This window comes from Triturus cristatus, chromosome 6 (assembly GCF_964204655.1).
Source record: "Triturus cristatus chromosome 6, aTriCri1.1, whole genome shotgun sequence".
NCBI lineage: Eukaryota > Metazoa > Chordata > Amphibia > Caudata > Salamandridae > Triturus > Triturus cristatus.
This window is the reverse complement of record NC_140589.1, coordinates 821047584-821068502: the sequence shown is the minus strand read 5'-3', so window position 1 is coordinate 821068502 and position 20919 is coordinate 821047584. Positions and strand designations below refer to the sequence as shown.

General features: G+C 44.2%; 1 protein-coding gene across 5 annotated transcripts in view; it reads left to right on the top strand.

The window, feature by feature from the left end:
- The window catches only part of RMDN2 (regulator of microtubule dynamics 2), a 570121-nt gene that overhangs the window by 190152 nt on the left and 359050 nt on the right, over positions 1-20919 (top strand). For all 5 annotated transcript variants that reach the window (XR_014963030.1, XM_085611419.1, XM_085611417.1 and 2 more), the window contains exon 5: positions 7338-7398. Coding sequence is in view for 4 of the 5 variants with exons in the window: in XM_085611419.1 (XP_085467545.1) it covers positions 7338-7398 (61 nt within the window). In the remaining variant the exon portion in view is untranslated. The remainder of the gene's footprint in view (positions 1-7337; positions 7399-20919) is intronic.

Here is a 20919-nt window from a genome sequence, read left to right as displayed (position 1 = left end):
TTAGACATCAGATTACATTGTGAACATGTCAACACAAAAAGTAATTTATTTGGACTCTTTAAAGACACCGGACGCTGCAAGGCGACCTGGACTCACACATTGTCGATACTGTATATTCAGATTATATCGGTTTTGTATTTGAAATTTGCACTTTTACAAATTAAACACTCAAAATGCAGACGTGTCAATTAGATCACAGCAGTCCTTACATGTCCCTGTTATCTCGTGTTTTCATCGGGTGGGGGCTGGGGGTGGTGTGTATGTGGGGGGAGGGTTTGCTAACGCAGAGGTTGCAAGACGTACAAGGTACTACAGCAGCAGCCGTTCAGTCACCATGGCTCGCACCGATGCACAAGAACGGGTTCACAGACCGCGTGCCCCGCCTGTTTCATGTACAACACTTAATCGCTTTTGAATAGTCTCTCTGAAGCCGCCTGATCTGATTGTCTGTGATTTCAGATTCCGCCTTCGGCTGTCTTTCCTGGTTTGCTGGAATCCGCGAGCCTTTCCCTGTGTGTGTGTCTGTGTGTGTAGGGCAGTCGTGTTAGTGTTACAGTTCTGTGGGAGATCCCAGGCCCATCCCATGCACTGATTTCCTCTGTACTTTCCGCGCACCGGGGTAAGGGTTCAACGCACAGGTCCACGCCCACATCAAGCGCCGTGAAGCCTCCATGCAGAGGCAGATGGTGTCGTGTCGCTCCACAGTAAAGGATCACGACACACAGGTAAACGTTCGTACTTCTTTATTTATATACTTGGCATACAGATCGCATGTCCGCTGACCTTCCTGCTGTCCCCTTGCCCTCGTTGTGCCTGTGTCCACGCCCCCCGACCGGATGTGGTGTCCGATAACCTTCCTGGCCATCGCCCATCCCCAGGTCCTAGTGTACACTTCCAGGACACTACATCTCCCCCCTTTGTCACACAAATGTGATGACCAATACTAGCCAACTCTCAGACATGCGACATCTTGACGAGCTATAGTTATTTGTAATGTAAGGTGATATGTACAGATGCGACACATGGAATGGTACCCAGAGAGATGTATCACATTTCTTCTATCAGTCTCTTTGGTCTCGTTATGTCTCTTCTCGGACTTGTCTCCAGTTCTCTGTCTTCTTTTGGCCCTGTGTTGCCTGCTGGACCCATTCCATAGCGCTCCAGTTTCTTAGTCTCTTCGGTGCCTGATGCTTGCTCTTCGTCCAGTTCTTCCTTTAGACCTTTGAAGTGTGAACTGTTTCTCGTTATTCGTTTGCTTTCCGATTCTGCTGTAATCATTGTTCCCTTTTTCTTTTTATTTATTTATTAAAAAAAAAAAAAAAAGGATGTCCTCAAATGAAGTTTATGTGCTTCTCTTTGTTATTTTTCCTTTATTGTACCTTCTTTGCCCTTTGTTTCTTCTTTTTTGCTTTTTTTTTTCTTTGTTTTTCAGGCTTTTTCACTATTGTCTGACTTAAAAATGGCCGCCGTCTAGCTTGAAAGCCTAGTGGCTCGTTTTGCCTGACTTCAAGATAGCCGCCTCTTCTCGCGAGAGTTCGTCGAACTCACGCGCGCGAGATTCTTATCTCCCTCAGCTCTTCAACCGCCTCGCTCCTCGCACGCTCCGCTTACTTCAGTTTCTTAGTGCCGGGGTGGGCTCCCGCATCTATTCTTCTCTCCGCTGGCACTCCGGACCAGGGTGGGCTCCAGGCTCCAAGTTCGTCGTCGCGACTCGCGACCGGGTGGCATCGATGTTTTCCAGCCGGCACTCCGGACCAGGGTGGGCTCCTGGCTCCGAATCAATCGTCACAACCGGGTGGGCTCCGTCAGTCGCCGCGACGCCGATCCCGCCCTCGTCGGCCAGTTGTCGTGTCGCTCCACAGTAAAGGATCACGACACACAGGTAAGCGTTCATACTTCTTTATTTATTTACTTGGCATACAGATCGCATGTCTGCTGACCTTCCTGCTGTCCCCTTGCCCTCGTTGTGCCTGTGTCCACGCCCCCCGTCCGGATGTGGTGTCCGATGACCTTCCTGGCCATCGCCCATCCCCAGGTCCTAGTGTCCACTTCCAGGACACTACAGGTGGCATATTTCCACAGGTTCACATCCTGTGGCAGGATCCGAGGCCGACAGTTCCTATTTATAGCTCCATGTGTACTGCTGCTCCTGGAGGATCAACCCATGACTGGGGCCTGCACGCGCACGCCAGCCGCTTTCAAGCTTGTTATCTGCAACTCCGCCATCTAGGCTGCAATCTCGGTGGTGACTGGTTAACTCACTCAATTATAAAGCCGTTTTCAGTACACTCGCTTCAAAAATGCAACGTGGGTGGGCTCAAAATGTTCCTAAAATATTTAAAAAATTGGACTCGGCCTGTGTGTTCCACTAAAGGGGGCGTGCAATTATGAATTAAGTCAGTGGGCCAATCTGCTAGTTTCCTGCAGCATTTGTATCCCTTCTCTAATTATGAACCCTCGCTCCAGGTCATGTAAATTAAATAAAAACAACCCTGCACAAACTGAGAAAACACATCGTGAAACAGCCTAAACTGTATTTGACATCCTTTGCCGGTCAATTCTTTCACAAGCATTAACATTATTTAAGAAAAATACACGGCGATAATAGTTTATTTAAAGAGAAAAAAATCTATGTAATTAATTTTAAACACAAGAACATTAGCTCAAATAACTTTCCTACAAGTTTCACCCAGTGCAGATATCTATATTTACTATGGACTGAAGTAAAGATTATCACTCCCATTTACTTTCTGCTGAGTATAAAGAGAAAGGCAATCGGAAAGGGTAATTCTGTATTTTTACAGCAATACAAAATGTCTGTCCCAGTAAAAGCGCAACTCCACCCCCTCCACTATGTGGCCTCTCACCTGAAACCACCATTGGTTTGATCTCAGTGCGCCCAGTAAAAGAAAGTTTCACTCGTGGAATCCTAAACAAATACACCCAAAGTTTGTAATCTCCTCATGGGAAATCTGATCGGATCCTGCCCGGGCAGCAGGAGCCGCTGGCGAGTGTGTGTTTACCGTGCGCTAATCTCATCCCCCTGCGTAATACGGCCATCTCTACCTGCAGGGCTCAGACGACCGACTCACCCCAAGCTCCCGCAAGAGCGCGGGTGGCCCTGTTCGACACGGGCTCCAGCCGGAGGGCACAGCCAAGCGGCTCTCAGGGTACAGCCACTGGCTCACTACAGCAGCCGCAGGGTACAGTACAGCCACCGGCTCACTATACAGCTGCAGGGTAAAGCCACCGGCTCACCACAGCAGCCGCAGGGTAAAGCCACTGGCTCACTACAGCAGCCACAGGGTAAAACCACCGGCTCGCTACGTCCACAGAGCACAGCCACCCAGCTCACTTCATCTGCAGGGTACAGCCACCCGGCTCCCTACATCCGCAGGGTACAGCCACCCGGCTCCCTACATCCACAAGGTACAGCCACCCGGCTCCCTACGTCCGCAGGGTACAGCCACCCGGCTCCCTACATCCGCAGGGTACAGCCACCCGGCTCCCTACATCCGCAGGGTACAGCCACCCGGCTCCCTACATCCGCAGGGTACAGCCACCCGGCTCCCTACATCCGCAGGGTACAGCCACCCGGCTCATTACATCCGCAGGGCACAGCCACCGGCTCACTACATCCACAGAGCACAGCCACCCGGCTTACTACATCCGCAGGGTATAGCTACCCAGTTCACTACATCCGCAGGTTACAGACACCGGTTCACTACATCCGCAGGGTACAGATACCGGTTCACTACATCCGCAGGGTACAGATACCGGTTCACTACATCCGCAGGGTACAGCCACCGGCTCACTACATCCGCATTACTCTATCTTTTTGCATTTCTGTAAATTATTAATAGGTTGCTTTGCCTATAAGAAGTCTATTTATTATTGCAGAAACAAAAATTAAAAAACATACTAATTTTCAAAGCCAACACCTCCAAATTTTACTAATGCAAGACCCATTGCATTGCAAATGCTTGTTGAAGATTGGAATAATCTCTGCCCCAGCTCAAGTTGGGGGGAATGGAAGCGCCCCCATTATCTTACTAAAAATAAAAGAAAAATAGGGCCCCAACACATCAGGTCTACCTAGGAAGAGATCTCTGGGAACCTTTTGGGGAACAATTTTGTTAATTCCCGCAATTACTTCTTTATCAGTAATATCTAGGCAGTCAGGGGAATCATTTATGGCAGGACGAGAGGCAGATTCAGAACTATTCTTATAATAGCACTGATGCAGGAAGTAGAGGGTTGACGGGCAGATGCTGGACTAGAGTCTTGGAAGGATTATACAAATGCTCAACCCAAGTTGCCATGGGTGTATGATTTTCAATCGGGGGGCTACCCTCCATGGTGCCAGTAGCAATAATATTTCAAAAGGAGCGAGAATCCCTCCTTTTTACAGCACCCAACAGGTGTTCCCACTCTCTCTTGGCCTCTGGATGCTACCTTTAGAATCATTCTAGTCTCCTGTATCTTGGGACCAACTTGCTGCTTAATGGCAGATGACAGCGCCACTCTTGTTGATCTATATTGCTGGTTATACCAGGTAGGAGGTTTGGGCCTCTTGCCCAGGCAACGAGATTCTACATAAAAGAACTCTCGTAATTTACAAAACAGTTGCAAATGTATATCTACGGGGCCAGCCCAGTTACTACCTCTAGCTGAGGCTGCTTTGTTAGTATCAAAAGATCATCGATTTCCCCAGCAACGCAACTGTAGATGTTGGCAATAACCTCTGCTGATGTTTGGATGGATGGATAATTGAAGTACATTCTGCAAGAGGAATAAAATATGGAACGAATAATGCAAAAAAGTGGTCACTCTAATGCCTGGCCAGGCTCAGAAGAGTAGGAGGGTAATGTCTGATGCTTTGGCCCATACATAAAGCACAGCCTTAAATATCTATAAAAAAATCTGAGAGAGACTTCTAGCTGCAAGTTTTTTACATACGAATAATCCCCAGGCATCAGACTGGATCCAGAACTTTTTCGTGAGATGTACCCCTGCGCGCCATTCGGTGGCGTAGTTGTCTCAAACAGATGGCCAAGTTACTTACCTTTGATAACACCTCATCTGGGAGAGACAGTTATTTAGTCACAGATTCCATACCAACCCACCCATCCTCACGGCGATTGGATTCAGAGTGAAGGGCTGTTAAGGACCCTTGCTTCACACCCTAGTGGTCAGTGTTCTTGGTGGCTCCGTGCTTCTGGCATAGAAAGTCGTGAAAAGAAACTGTCCGCACGCTGGGGTTGCGCCTGTATTGGCACCGTGCACGTCGCTTCCAATGCAGACGACGCAGACGATCCCACGTGGCACTGCGTGACATCCCCTATCGGCACGCAGGGGGTACTGCTCACAAAAACAAATCCGGATCCAGTCTGATGTCTGGTGATTATTCTAAGATCAGGAATCTGCGGCTAGATAGTCTCTACCATATAAGGCTTTACCGAAAGTAAGTAACGTGTTCATCAGCTCTCAAGGGTCCTGTATGTATAATTTGGAGGTTCAATCGTTGTGGCACCTAACGTCCTTATGATCTAACCTTCCACACCCTTGCTAACTTTCTCAAAACGCTACATTATCTAGCATCTGACTTAATCATAACCATTGCTCAAGCTGTGTTGCCGTATACCTTATCAGTAAACTCTCTCTGCTACACGTACATCAGAAGGGCTACAATTATGACTTTCTCAAGCACTCCGGTCTGACTTCTCTCTGTAAGTGATACTACAAAGTTCCTTCCTCCCAGCTCATGCTCCATTGTGAATTCAGCTCCAAGCAAGCACATGCAGCTGTGTTTATAAAACATTTGTCTTCTCAGCATAGTACTGTATTTCCCTCTTAAAATGTTAATCTGAATTCATTAAAAAGTTACACATCAAGGCAGATTTGCTACAGTGTTAACTCTGCTCTTCTTACAAAATATCTGAACACATTTCGGTCTAGTTGATACCTCAGGTTTCTTGTGTGTAGGCTGACAAACCTTCATGGCACTACTCTAATCATGTGATGGCAGCGTTGCCTGTACTGCAGCACATCTCACGAGGGGGCTGAATGAACTTGGCTACATCATTCCTGACCCCATTAGGGAACTCCACCGGCTTCTACTATTCCCATGCACCTTCTTCAAGACCAGCTGCATTATCTAGAAATGTGATCCCAATGTGCTCAGTCACCTACTGTGCTAATGCACCTGCAGCCATGACATCACATGATTTGAGTCGGAGTAATGCAAAATAATTAAAAAGCAGGGAAGAGCCCTTCTCTATCTATGCACCCCTGAGCTGGAACAACTTCAGATCCACTGCAGCCCTCCTTCATTTCGGGAAAAAACATGAAGACACATGTCTTCTGAGAACATTACTACAAATATGCTCCTCCCAAGGCCTTGCTCCTCCCCGAGCGGTCCTTTTCCCTCTGCCCTGATAACACCTCTGGCTGTTTTTATTGCTTTTGGTCCTGTACACCACACTGCTACCTGTAGCTGAGTTTGTTCCACATACTTACATCAATACATGCCTATGTACACACTAAGTGAATTCAGATCAAATGTTGTATTTTTGAGTGCCTAAATCTGACTTCACTGCTTACTTACAATGCTGCAAGTTCATCCAATAACACTTGTCATTAAATAGCAGTCAGGTTGTGCGAAGCCTTCAAATGAGGTACGCTTGGGCGTAAAGAGAAGCAGCACTGAGAGATGAAAAGCACCCCAAACATCTCGAGACCGCTACACGGCAGCAATTCTCATTTTTTCCACTTTCTTTCCTAATTGCTCCCACCAGTTCCTTAGCTTACAATAGTATTCCAGATAGTCACTCATCCTGTGATGTGCATGGGGTACCGCCACCTCCCTTTTCTTCTTCTGGTTCATCTCCTTCATCCTCTTCTGCTTATCTTTCCTTTCTTCCTCTACTTCTTCTGCTTCTTCTTTTTCTTCTGCTTCTTCTTCTTCTGCTTTCTCTCGTAGGTGCCTGCATGTGATTGTGAGAGTTGCCCATGGCATTCGAGAGCCTTCTTAACAAAATCAGTCCATCCGTGATAGCAGCATAGTATCAGTTACTCCTGCTCAACTGCTTAAAATACAGGTGATTAGCACCAGAAAGAGAGAACTGGAAAGCAGAAACACAAGACATATGTCCAACCACTTTGTAAAGTCCAGTTCCTCTTGAAGGAACCAGAAATCTCTGAAAATCAACCAACCAAACCTATGATCAGTATTTAAATGTATCTAAACATACTGCATGACTCCTTTATTTTCTTCTGATCTGCTTTGTAGAGGTGAGCTCTTCCATCCAATTAATTTATACCAAATTATGTTGCAGGAAAGATAATAGCAGAAAAGGCCATTGAACTGGATCCGCTAAGTGCAGACTGCCACCAGTGGTAAGTGTTTGTGCTAAAGTGTCAATATGCCCATGTTTTCTGATGATCTTCAAAGGCTGAACCATATTCCATTGATCACAGGATATCCAGTGCCCCTAAAGAAGGCTCCACTATCTGTATGTTATGTGGTGCTCCCGTTGCCTTCGTTTTCTGTTGAATTGCAAGCAACATTTAGCAGGTAAAAGAAAACACTGGCTGCTGAAAAACGCTACTATTGCTAAATTTTGGTAATAGCTGCAAAGATGATCATTGTGATTTGTGGGAATCTGTTTTTGTTGAAGTTGGTATGAGTTCTCCAGCGCATCCTTCTGTTTTTGTCATGCAATTTTATCGTATACTTGACAAATATGACTGCCTGCTTCGTTAGAAAAGACCAAATATCATCGTTTTCCGTGTCGTAAACTGACTTCGTGGTGCAAGGATACATTGGATATATTTAGAATTTATCAAGGTAGCGGGCAGCATGCAGTCCACAGCAAACAACTTCTTGTTCTGCCTGCTGCCCATTGTGACTCGGAAATATAATGCCTGGACCTTTTACTTTTTAATTTATTGCATATCAGAGTCTGAGAGCATGTAAGCTAGCAGAGTAAAGTGGGCGGAGTTATGCACGCATACTGCGTTTTTACCTACTTGAGTGCTAATATCTGGAGAATCCCCCATCACCGTGAGGAAATGTTTCCAAATGCACAGATCATTGGTGTGTGGTTATAATCGTGAAAGCTGGATGTCTTCCATCAAGGTGGCTTTGATTTTTCGGCTTAATTCGATAGTGGCTTTAAATACATGAAAGTTCATTTGTAGCAATAGGAACACAAGTTGCAAAGTTCCCTTAGGAGAGCTAAGGACCGTATTGCAGAAAAAAACACCAGGTAATATTTTTTACATGTGCGATGTTGAATAAAGGAAACAGATGGCTTTACGATCCCTGTCATAGACTGAATTTCAGCCAAGGCACAATCTGAGAATGCGGACTATGTTTTTTTTTATTTTTGTTTTTTTAAATAATCTTTATTCGTTTTCTATCCAGCACATCATACAGCTTTATATACGTCATAATGAAGTACAAAACATAATACATCTTCATTTGCATGGTTGTGCCCTCTAGGTGGGGGGGCAAAGTGCTGCATTCAGTTTGTCTCCCGAACATTGGAAGCATAAGTCACTTCAAAGATTAGCAACAGATAGTACTGTACTTAGCTATATTGGAATTCCATGCCAAAGAGAAAAGAGAAGAAACATAGAAAACTTCCAAATTTGATACCACCGTGCTAGTGTGCCTATTCTATATATTCTATATATGTTGTATGTATATATGTGCATAATATACTGCTCGTGCAGAGTGCTGACTGACGGGGCCCTGTTGTATTGTGATACGGTTATGGGAGCAAAGTGATGAGGAGAGAACGTTGCCCAGGTACTGCATTGTATGTGGGTGCGATCCAGTCATGTCGGAAACGTAAGGAAATCGTCCCGAGTTGTCGTGTCCGTGTATATGTGCGTATGTCCCCGTTTCCCTGTTACGAGCATTTCCGGATGTGGGTGCTCGAGGTGTCATAGTTGCTTTAAGAACGCAGACTATGTTAACATTGTTAACCATATATAATACACTTTTTGCGTCTTAAATTATTTTAGATGTGTCATTTTGATGTTGATAAAGAATTAACAGCCGTCGAATTACTTTTTTTCTTTTTATACCATATTTTATTGTCATTTTCAGAGAAAACATAAACCAATAAAGACATAATCGCAAGACTTGCAGTGCTTGAGGCATGGTAATAGTAGCTGTGACCTAAGGACCCTGACATCTATCTTCATACATTTATCACTACAGATTATGATTGACATTTCCCACAAAGTCTCTACATTGTGAACACTTGTCCTATATCTTATGGTGTTTTTATTGGTATCCAGGTACCTCCGCTAATGTTGACTGGGAGGCTTCTCCTGTCTCTGACGCTGTACAGTGAGACTTTTTGCAAGTACTAGCCTCAACCCTAAAAGACCTTCTCATACCTCCTGAGACCCAATTCTTTTAGGCTTTTCAATAGCACAGTGTGTGGGATAAGGGTAACATGACATTCTAGTACCACAGCAAGCACTCATTCCACTCCTTTCCAGAAGGCCTGGATAATTCTACATCTTTGAAGCGGGTGTAGGAAGTGTCCTTTCTCTGTGTGGCATCTTAGTCATGTAGGAGGGGAGTCTCAACGCATGCGCCATGGACATGCCTAGAATAGTAGATTCTATGCAAGTATTTGAATTTGATATGTTTATACCTAGATTATATGTCAACCTCCTGTGGTGCTGGAAGGGCACATTGTCAGTCTGTATCCTCTGTGTGGCCCAGATCTCCTTTTCAGGCTTGAGGAGAATGTGAAAAGTGTCAGGTGCATTTAATATTAGTAATCTGTATACTTTGGCGACTTTATTTCTGCTTGAAATTCCAGATGTGAGTTTGACCTTCAGGGCATTGAGGTCAGGCAGTATGTCTGTGCAAGCAAGGTATGGTCTGAGTAGTAAATATCGATAGAATTGGTTCTGGGGATGGCCAAATAGACCTTCTATTTTCAAACTTTGGAACAAACATTTTTTTGCCTGTTTTTTGCTACTCATGCTATAAAAATAAGTGATTTTGTTTTAAACTTACTCTTCTATTTTGCATTTGAACAACGAAGAACATTTGTTTTCTACATGTATTATTATGTAATTCAGCACAAATTGCTTGGAATTAGTTTTCTCCATAACACTTTGCTCCATTTTGTTTTACAGAAGGTATAAAATGGTGTAATTGCCTGTACCCTACCTTTTTCCTTATTTTTTGCACAGTGCAATGTTTTAGTGGTACTTTCCCAGAGCTTTTGAAATTAAAGTTGGACTATCTAACAACCTAATGATACGTGTTCTGCATGGTGCATTATTTGAGGACTTCTCTAGAGTAATCTGCCATGACCCAGTCGTTTGTTTTCTTCACTGCTAACTCTATTTGACATTTAGGCTTGCTCTTTCTTTTACACTACTCTTCTAGTGTTGTGGCAAGTATTTTTCTTCAGTGGATCAAATATTTTGCATTCATGCCCAGGGAGGTATCTCATAATATCTGTATCCATTGTAACACCGGATATTTCATTAGGATTTGAGGAAACATCCAATATGGGTTGGAAAACGTGAACCTAATTTCATTGTAAAACTATTTTGTGACTTCACCTGTCACCTGGAAAAAGTTAATTATATAGCTGCTTTCCTGTGAGCTCTCCTGTAAACATATAGGGCCCTATTCTGATCTCGGTCGGAAGGGCTCCGAATCTGATTCGCCTTTGCCGAAAACGATCCAGAGCCCTTGTTTCCAACCGACTCGTTCCCAGTTCCAAACGACCAAGTACGATGCCTAGAAACCATTAGGGATGACTGAATCGGTTCCGGAAGGCATTCGGACAGGACAAGCCTTTCCAGAGCCGATTCGTAAAGCTCTATGGACTTGGGTTCCGAATGAGTGCGTACGATGACTGATTCGGACAGCCTTTCTGATTTGGTTTGCCCGGAACAAAACGGCTGCTGGTATCGGTCTTTTGGGGCTCCTAGCAGGCCCCCTTCACCTAGGGCCCACCGAATCGGGCCCGTGGGGGTACCAATGAGTCCCCACTTCTTAACCATGCTCTGTGTGGCAGGCACCATGGGGTGCCCGCCACAGGGTGCACAATTTTCCGCAACCACCCCTTTATTCAATGGTAGCCTGTGTTCACGTTCGGAACAAAGGCTCCTATTAAAGCCAATGGGAGTCCGACTGAATCGGATCCAAATGCATTGTACTTATTAGGTCGGACTCCCCTGATCTGAGTCGTACGGAAAGCATTCCGGAACCGAGTCAGTCGGTATCCTTTCCAAACAAGATGGGAATCTGGCCCATGGTGTAGCTGAGTAGTGATGTTAACATTGCTTATTACGCTTACACAGCACACTAAGTGCCACCAAAACAATTCAATGAGTAGCTTTCAAATCCCATTTTAAATTATTTTCACGAAAGTTCACAATCATTAGCTGTTAGAGCAAAGGCTGGGTGGTTTCTTCATTTAACGCACTGCTATAGCTCAGGATTAGAGATTAGGAATATGCCTTCATGTTCAAGTACATTTTAACCTCAAAGATGGCTTCACAATTTTCACTTGCATCGAACTGCTTAACAACTTTGCTTGGAACAAATTACAAACAACAAGTGTGGCCTTTATTTTAAAAGCACAGATTGTGCATTTGTTCTGTTTATTTGCAAATGGGTGATAGCTTGCCTCAGAGTAAGCAAAATACCAAGTACAGGCTTTAAGAGGATAGAAGGGAATGGTGATGATAATACCACATGCATTAAAAGGTCTAAAGTCCCCTATATTATACTTACAAATGATACTGCAAGCCACAAAGAGTTCTGGGACCTCTAGGGACTCGATCTTCTATCACATTTCTCAGTTAGATCAAGGAACTGATTTGTGACTTACAGTATCCTTATTGTGTCCTGTCAATTCATAGAAACCAAGATTAGTAACCCTTTTGTGAGAACCCAAAAAACGAAAACTCACTCAGTGGTAAAAAATAATAAAAGTACAATTTGGTTAAAAAATAAAATAACAAACAACTAACAACTAAAAATAAATTCATATTAATGGACTAAAAACCGAGAACACCATTTAACAACACGAAATCAGGACACAATAACAAATTATAGTTAGAGTACATATTTTTAATATTAAAGCAGAAAAAACGGGAGGAGACAAGGGCCTATGGTGTCAATGGGGTTAAGTGGAGGAATACGCCTAGGCGTGTGAGGAGCCAGGGTAGGACTGGTCTTTACGGCAATCGGGCAGTGCCTGACTGGCTGATCTGACAGGTCAGTGTGTGGGCCGTTTTTTGGCCGCTTGTGGACTTGTTTTATGGCCTGCTGGGCCGGGTTTTACTGTTGATTTCCCTGATATTACCACAAACATTGCCTGCAGCAAGCTCATATTTGTGTAGTCTTCCATACCTTGCAAAACACCTATACAGCGTGCCTTTACAAGTTCAAAACTGTTTAGTTCTCTAATTCACTAATAGGGGACACTTGTATTTTGATGCCTGGCCCTATTTTCTGTCCTAGTCAGACCCTGGGAGGAGCACAAGAAAAGTGGAAAAAAGATAAGCATTTAGGAGGAGAACGAAACTACTTTTTAAACCAAGGTGAGAGGGAGGAAGGAGTAGGCAGCAGGGAGAAACAAGCATTGGCATAGCCAATAGGTCTCGCCTTTGGGACCTTATAAGTGTTTAGTTATCCAGCACAATATCCTTGGTGCAACAACATCAACTGTTGCATGGCTAAACACTTATAAGGTCCAAAGGCGAGAACTATTGGCTATGCCAATGCTTGTTAATCTGGGCATTTGAATAAAAAACAAGGTTGGCGAGACGCGGAAACACTTTCCTGTGCAGTTGCCTTGGAAATACAAGCAAGGAAGCCAGGGACCTCATAATGCGTTGTGAAATAAAAATATATATTCAGGGGAGGGAGCTTCCTCGGGAGAATTCCAGTGTGCGGCTGTTGCTTGCCTTTGTTAATCCACTCGTTTATTGTTCTGACGGCGCCTCTGCGTTAATCACACAAAAAAACATATATAGCCGTGAAGCCTCGCGTCCTCCCACACAAAAGCTGTCAGTACAGCGAGACTGCGAATTGAGAGGCGGGTGAAGGGACACTGATATCAAATGTATGCCCAAAAGATATATAGGCAAGAGGCTACGTGCGCAAGGCCCATTGGAAACCAGCATTGGCTCACAGAGAACATCAAAGCGGCCATGCGGCCGCGAAAGTGAAGTGATCGCGATCAAGCGCGGCGCGCGCCCGCGCACATGCACTGTAGCTCTAGGCCGGCCATGGTAGCATTTTTTTAAGCCCTCTCAAAAAGTCAAGGTGTGGGTCAGTGGGAAGAGAGAGTGGGAGTTTGAGCATAACCTTACAAAATATCAATTTAAAACTCTGAAATCTCGACCAGTGGCAGGATGTGAGAAGTGGAGTGAAGGGAAAATGAATGATCCATGCAAACCTTGAAGAAAACCCAATATAGAGAACCCATTTGATAGATTAATGGAATTTACCAATCTAAAGATATATGCACATAAACAGCAATTTCCTAAGAAAAAAAACATTCTCTGAATGTCTTTCTACAAAATGTTAAATAACATTTGTCTTGAACGTTTAAATAAAGCAATTTACTTGTAATGGTTTCCATAACGTATTATTCTAAGAATGATTTCTTCTATGAAATCCCATACAACCATCTTCATAACATATGGTTACATCAATAGTTCATCTGAGACCCTCTCACTTCTAGCTAAAGCTTCTGCAAAAGTAGCATACAGTGCTCAGGCCCCTAATATCGCAGAATAATCTTCAGCATAGGTCTTTTAGGGTTCCATGCACAGACTACAAAAATATCTTCCGGTCTGAAGTTCATACTCTATCTGCACCATGTAATTGACAGGACGAGAAAGCTCAATATGTTTTCTATCTAGAAGGCTTGATTTAAAATGCCCTGAGTAAAAACGTAACATTTTTGTTTGTTTAGGATTACTCCTAATTTTGGAGTACAATATTGACTTGTGGACTGGTTTGAAGAGGGAATTCATTAATGGCAGTCACAGATTTCTTGGCTTACCCCAATGCTAAATATTTACACATGGGGAATGTCCACTAGGTGAAGATTCTACATGTGGAAGTATCTTCTTTTTTTCTTGATTTCAAAATCCTGTTTTCTTTTGGAAAAAGTCATTTTTGTATATTGAATTAAATAGGTTGTGTATTCATAACAGTTGACTCTGGAAACGTATTTGGTCCTAACTTTGAAACTAACAAATTTGCTTCTGTTTCACATTGCAAACCTACTCACAAGGGGCAGATAAATAAAAACAGCCTTAAGAGTTCTGTTTGTTTGCCTACTTTTTCAAAGCAGTCCACCCAGAAATGGCCACATCCGCACTCTAAACCTTACAGTAAATAAGTAAATCAGTAATACAGGACACTTGCAGTATTTCCGCTATACTGATGGAATTTCCACATTTGTAAGTTGTACCTAACTGATGTAAAACTCCACCAATCATGGTTTTTGCAAATCAGGATTGGGATTTTTACATTTACAAACCTGTACAACTAGTTCAAATCAAGTGTGCAAAATGCTTTGCGATTTCCGAGCCAGTGGACCTACAGCAAAAAGTTGCAAATCTACACTGATTTTAGTACTCTTTCAAAAGGGTGCAGAATAACTACATTTAGCAATTCAAATACATGGCCAGTAGTACTCATGGAAAGCTGCGTCAGTCACAGATTTTACAACTGTTTTCTGGTGCAAATTGCTTACCATTTCCAAGATGTGGACGGATAAGAGTAGAGTGTGTGAATTCCTCAAAACCCACAAAGCAATCTATGCCTGCATTTCAATCTCCCCACTCTTTGTGTAGCATTTAATTACACAGTAGTAGAGCCACCACCCTGACACATACATGGGTATAGAAATAATGTGTGCTTGAGTCCAGGGTTTTTTTTTTGTTAAAGGCTTTCTTAGAGTCTGTGTAATGGAACATATTTCAATTTCTTGTTAAATTCCGATAATTTTTTTTGTATTTCCAGCAACTCAGCTGGATATAATGAAATGTAAGGTATCGTCAAACGAAATACCTCCTTGCATGGAAATAGTCCCCAGGTGAACTGTTTTCATACTGCAGCTGAATAATCCGTTATTGTATCTATCTAGAATTGAAGATGTAATCCTCGTTTAAAGTGGTCAACATATGGGAAAATGGAAAATAGTGATCTTACGTTTTCTAACTGCTTTGCCCCAAATCCAAAGGGCGAAAACTGATCTGAATATCCTTTTCCTCCATCATGAGCTTCTCTTATTAATCAACCATCAAGATTTCTTAAAGGGGCTACCACTGGTTCCAGTTCCATCACAATCTAATGTTTGTATGCTGTCACTGGTCCTGTTAATGCTGGCTTCAATTCCACAGCAAAGATATGTTATCAGATATTTGGACTTGCTAAAAAGTACTGTTGGCATATTACTAGCCCTAATAAGCTGAAAGATTCCGTCCTGTTGTTTTTGATAGTGTCAAACACAATCGTAACTAAAACACAAAAGTGGTCTCAGCATCTAATTAATTTTTACCCAATGTATTATGGCCAACGATGATATCTCATATATATTTTATCTAGCTCTTGAAGTCCTGATGCATTGCATTCAACATACTTGGAAATAAGTATATGTAGATTTTTGAATGACATAACCAGAATTATGGCAAGATATCTAACCTGCTGTTGCATACCAAGGAAATCATACAGCTTTTCTTGGAACGCAACTTCGTTGTGCAATAATGATGGCTTCAGATTCTAAATACGTCCTTTTAAGCCCTGAGAGGCCATCAAATAGCTGCAGTACATTCAGAGGAAGATGAGGAGTCATTTGAATCTGTTATCGGGCACGTGATGTCATCAGCAAACAAAGTCTTGCTAAAACAGGATACCGCCAACCATTTAAACACACTTAATAGGCCAACCGCAAAAGAGAATTTTGTTTGAAACTGTTGATGTAGATTTCCTAAACGCTTTTCTGATTTTGAGCTGGAGGAGCCAACAGTCTTCACTGGGTGTTGAAGACCAGTACATCTCTGTGTCACCAGAGGGTCTCAAAAACTCTACCATCTGGGCAGCTCTTTGGGAGATGTGGAATGAGGTGGATGGGTTCAGTTCTCTTGTGGGAGTTGCCCACTCTCAGAACTACTATACATTAACAGTGATTGGTGTACTTTCTTTGTCAGAATCACCTGAGAGGCCAAAGAAATAATGATCTAAATATTTGCTGTTCTTTTTGTTCTGGGGTTAGGGAAATGGCGCATGGTAAAACCAGTTTATTGCATGTGCTGTCCACGCATACTATTTTGCATATGCAAATGATAAGATAAGATTCCCATGCTAAAACAACTGGAATTCCCTACAAGGTTGGGATACGTGCCTGTTTTGAGCTGTGAACCTTGAGAGATACAATATTTAGGTAGAATGGAGATTAAGCAATTTATACATCCAATTCAACGGGAATTAAATAATCAAAGCATTGATCTTAGCATTATGCTCAGTTTGACCAATTGGAATCCCACATCTCCCAAAAGGAAACTGACTAATCATGTCACTTTGGGGCTTCTTTTGGTATATATCAAACAAAGCTTGGTTAATAGAATTAAGTTAGACAAGACTTATTAAATACAAGTAATGGCGTTCTTATCCTTGTATCATTGGGATGATATAGTTTTGTCTACGGCCTGCAAGTGATTACACATGGATCAGGGCTGCTTAAGCATGGCCAGTTGCTTGTTTGCAGTAAAATGCTAGAATGAAGAAAGTGGATCTCTACATAAACTATAATGTGAAGGTCCTCTCAGGTTCGCTTATTTGTGACCTGTAGCCATATCCTGTACTGTTCCCATTGGGCGCAGGGTCAAGACTGATTTGCATAGGGCTGGGTCCAAACTTGAATGGCATGGTGAGCAAAAAAACGATAGATTCAGGCCCAGATCTCTGTACTGGGGTGAATGTATGACATTGTTCTGCATTCTGTCCATCAATTGTTCTTTTTGTTCTTTTAGCTAAAGACTTGTGCCATGTTTTAGCCAATTGATTTTTTGTGTGCTGGCTAGTCAGAGTGAGATCAGACTTGAGCCTCATAGGTGTTGCATGATGATGTCCAAGGTCAACTGGTCCTAGCATCAGAAGCCTATCCGGCCATGCAGTGTTTCTGATTTCACATGACCGGATACTTTGCAGGGGTCGGGAATTCTGTTGCAGATGCCCACAGCATATTTTTAGTCAAGGACAAGTCCATGTCCACTCAACACGTAGGTTCAACCTTCTGAAGCACAGCCCCTTAAACTGCCAGTGTACAGCATCATAATATGGATGTGTTAAACGATTATCTGTCACTAAATGCAAGATTAGAATCCATATGTATATGGTGATCAAGTTTGTATGTGATTGATCAATACTGAAGCCTTTGCTATTACCACAAGCACTCTAAAGGAATGCAGTGATCTGTGAGCTCAGCTTGCTTTACTGACAGTGATCCAAGTATCGACATGTGTATACATGTCTGCAAAATGTAACTTGTGACGTCATTTGTAATGCTCATAAAATGCTCAGTGATTATATGCACATACATGCATCAGAACAAAGGGAAGATGGTGATAATTTGCTTTCAAAATGAAATGTACACACAACATCGCAGTTTGAAAGCAACTGTTTTGCTAAAGTATCTTACAACTTTAAATATAATTTCTCTGGGGTATAATTTAGTAAGATATGTTTGACGCGTGCCAATATAAAAAAGACTAATAATGGAGAATGAGTGTAAAACCATTATGGGCAGCATGAAAATAAATTTGCGACCAAATTCTACAAAAAAAAAAATGCAAATGTGCGCTCACAAGTACATGTCCTTGCATTTTCACATGAGCAAATATACATGTATTGTTGGACTTGGCCCTTTTTGGCAGGTTCACCCCTGTACTTTTTGCTTTAAGCTCTGACATGGTGGTAGTGATTTTAGGCCTATGCGCACTTTAGCACTGTCGCCCAGTGTAAAGTGCGTGCGCTCTCCGAGTGCGTGTGGTGAGATTGCCCTGCCCTCCCATAGGAATGCATGGGGGATATGTGTGTCCATGGTAATTACTGGTATGAGAGGCGTGCAGGGGCGAGTTTGTTATGTATGAACTCGTGAGGATAAATGCTGCGCAATGGTGTGCGCAGATTTATGGTGACTGGTGGAGAAATGCCACTTTTAGAAGTTGGCATTTCTGTGTGCTATGTGTCTGCCTGCCTGATGTGGAGTGCATGTCTGGCTTGTGATTGACAGGAGCTGAGAGGGCTGGGGAATTCCAGGAGCCAGGGTGAGTCTGCCCAGTGGTAAATAGAGAGATCTGCATGCAGATGGGAGGGAGGAGTTGCACCTGGGACCTGAATAGAACTGTGCCTTCCCTCCACAATGCTGGCTCCGCCCCCTGTGGTGCGTTTAATCCCTGAGCCCCCACGTGACAAAGGAGAGAGGAGCTGAGCAAAACAAAGTGCTCCACAGCTCCCCTAAACCAGTTCTGACTGGTATCCCCAGGCCCTGTGCTGTGACACAATGGGATTTCTTGGTATAAATATAGGGGCTGTGACACCATGAAATTGTTCAGTTCTTAGTGTGCTGTTCCTGCCGGGCGTGCTTCTGCTGGGGCCCAGGGGGGGCTAACATGAGGGCTTGCCTCCCTGGGCCCTGCATTGCCCTTCACTTCTAAGGACTTTCCTTGCTGGGATCTATTCTTTTTATCCAGGACTTTCTGTTGCCCCTAGCGCCTGGGAAGAACTATCTTCCCCCAAGAAGGAGGAACATGTGGGCCTTGGCAGCGCTGCGCTGCATAAGGAGGAAGAGGGAATCCCCAGCATAGGGATTCCCCCCCTTGATGCCGATTTAGCGGGTGCCCATCCCGCTTATTTCTATATTTAACTGCGGGTGCCCACCGCGCAGTATTTGCCTTTTAGTGGGTGCCCACCCCGCTTGTGTAATTAATTGAGCTGGTGCCCACCCCACTTTATATTTTTAATTGCGAGGCAGCCTACCCCTCTTGCCACCGAGGAAAAATCACCGCCGTGCCCCCCAGCCGCGAACCAAAAGCAGGCGCGTCCGCCTGACTGTGGGCGGGGCTTCGCGGACGGAAGCAGGAAGACGTCCGGAGCCTGCCCGCCCATGTCGAAGCCCCGGTCCCGAGAGAGGGGACCCGGCGAAGCAAAGAAGAAGTCCTGAGCCCTAGGAAAGGGCCCAGGTGAAGGCGGTGAGAAGTCTGCGGCCAGGAGGGGCTCCCGTGAGCCGAGGGAGCCCCGCGATGCCATGGAGAAGACGGAGCCTCCACATGTGGAGAGGAGAGCCCCGCCACACTGGAGAGGAGTCCTACGCCAGAGCCAAAGAGAGCAGCCTGGTGAGTTAAAATGGCTGGGGGGCTCCGTGTGTGCTATTGTTGGTGCCTGATCGAGGCACAGTGTCGGACCTGTCTCGAGCGGCCCCGCCTGCCAGAGGGCCGCTCCAACTTGGGGCAAGTTATTTCAAAGCCCCGTAGGGGCCAGAGGGCACCGTGGTGCGAGGCCCGTATTTTAATCTCCAGCTGCCCCGATGACTAGAGGGCAGCTGCCACATCTTGGACATATTGGCGTTAAGGGCCAGAGGGGCATGTGTTTGCTCAAACGAGGGCCCCATAGTTTAGGGGCCCCTGAGGGTCACAGTGCTTGGGGGCATTATTTGTTTACTTTCAGAGCCCCGTGTGGCTCAAACGTTTGGCATATTTGTTGATTAGAGGGGCCCGTGCTTCCCCAGTTCTACAGCTGCCCCGCCTGATGGAGGGCAGCTGCAACCTTTTGCATATTGATTCGAAGGGCCCAATGAGAGCCCAAGCCTCATTTGACTCTTCCCAGCTGCCCAGCAAGTAGTGGGCAGCTGTACCGTTTAGGTCTTTCTTTGCTTTAGGGGACATGTTGAAGTTAGGAGTGAGACGCACTCCTTTGCCCCATATCTTCACAGCTGCGTAGCACTTAGTGCCAGCTGCTACATTTAGGCCTGCGCAAAGTGCGCACTCCTGACTTGCGCTGCATAGGCTGCGCGCCCTGACTTTTGGACATAGGGCATTTGAGCCCCTTAGACATGGCCAATTGGCCAAGGGTACTATTAGGTTTGTAGGGCGCTAGGCCCTAATGTGATTTATATAGGGTGCTAGGAAATGTAATGTATGTAGTATGATTTACGCACCCTGAGTTATGGCTCTAAATGTGTTTTGTGATTATGAAGTTTTACATACGGTGTTATGTTTTAGTCTTTATTCTCTACTGTGGTGTAGGTATGAGTTATTCCCCACTGCGGTTCATGTTAGTAAGTTTATTTCCTAATGCGAGTTATGTTTAGGAAATTATGGTCTACTATGTTTAGGCTTATGAGGTTGGCGCAGAATATATTTCTCGTCTAATGTGGTACTGTACATGATATGATTTATGTTACAGGATGATGCTGAGTATAGTGTTTACCAGTAATTACTGGTTGTGGTCTACGTTTATGAGATGTTCTTACTTTACTATTTTTACCAAGTGATGAGTCTGACAGTGGCCCACGTGGCCCTATCATGTGTAAATAATCCCCTGTAAATATTGCCCAGTGCCAGTTGGCACAGTGCCATTCTAATGTGTTATGATAATACAAAGGCTATTTTTATATATAACCTTGTGTGGAGTTCCTTTTGTGGTGTGCCTAGTATGTTGTTGCTGTGTGTGTTGCGCAAATGCTTTACACATCGCCACCGGGATAAGCCTGACTGCTCGTGCCAAGCTACCAAGGGGGTGAGCAGGGGTTATCTTTGGCGTGTAACTCCCTTGCCCTGACTAGAGTGGTGGTCTCTGCCTGGCTTTGGCACAAGCCTTAGCCAACCAGAGATCCCATTTCT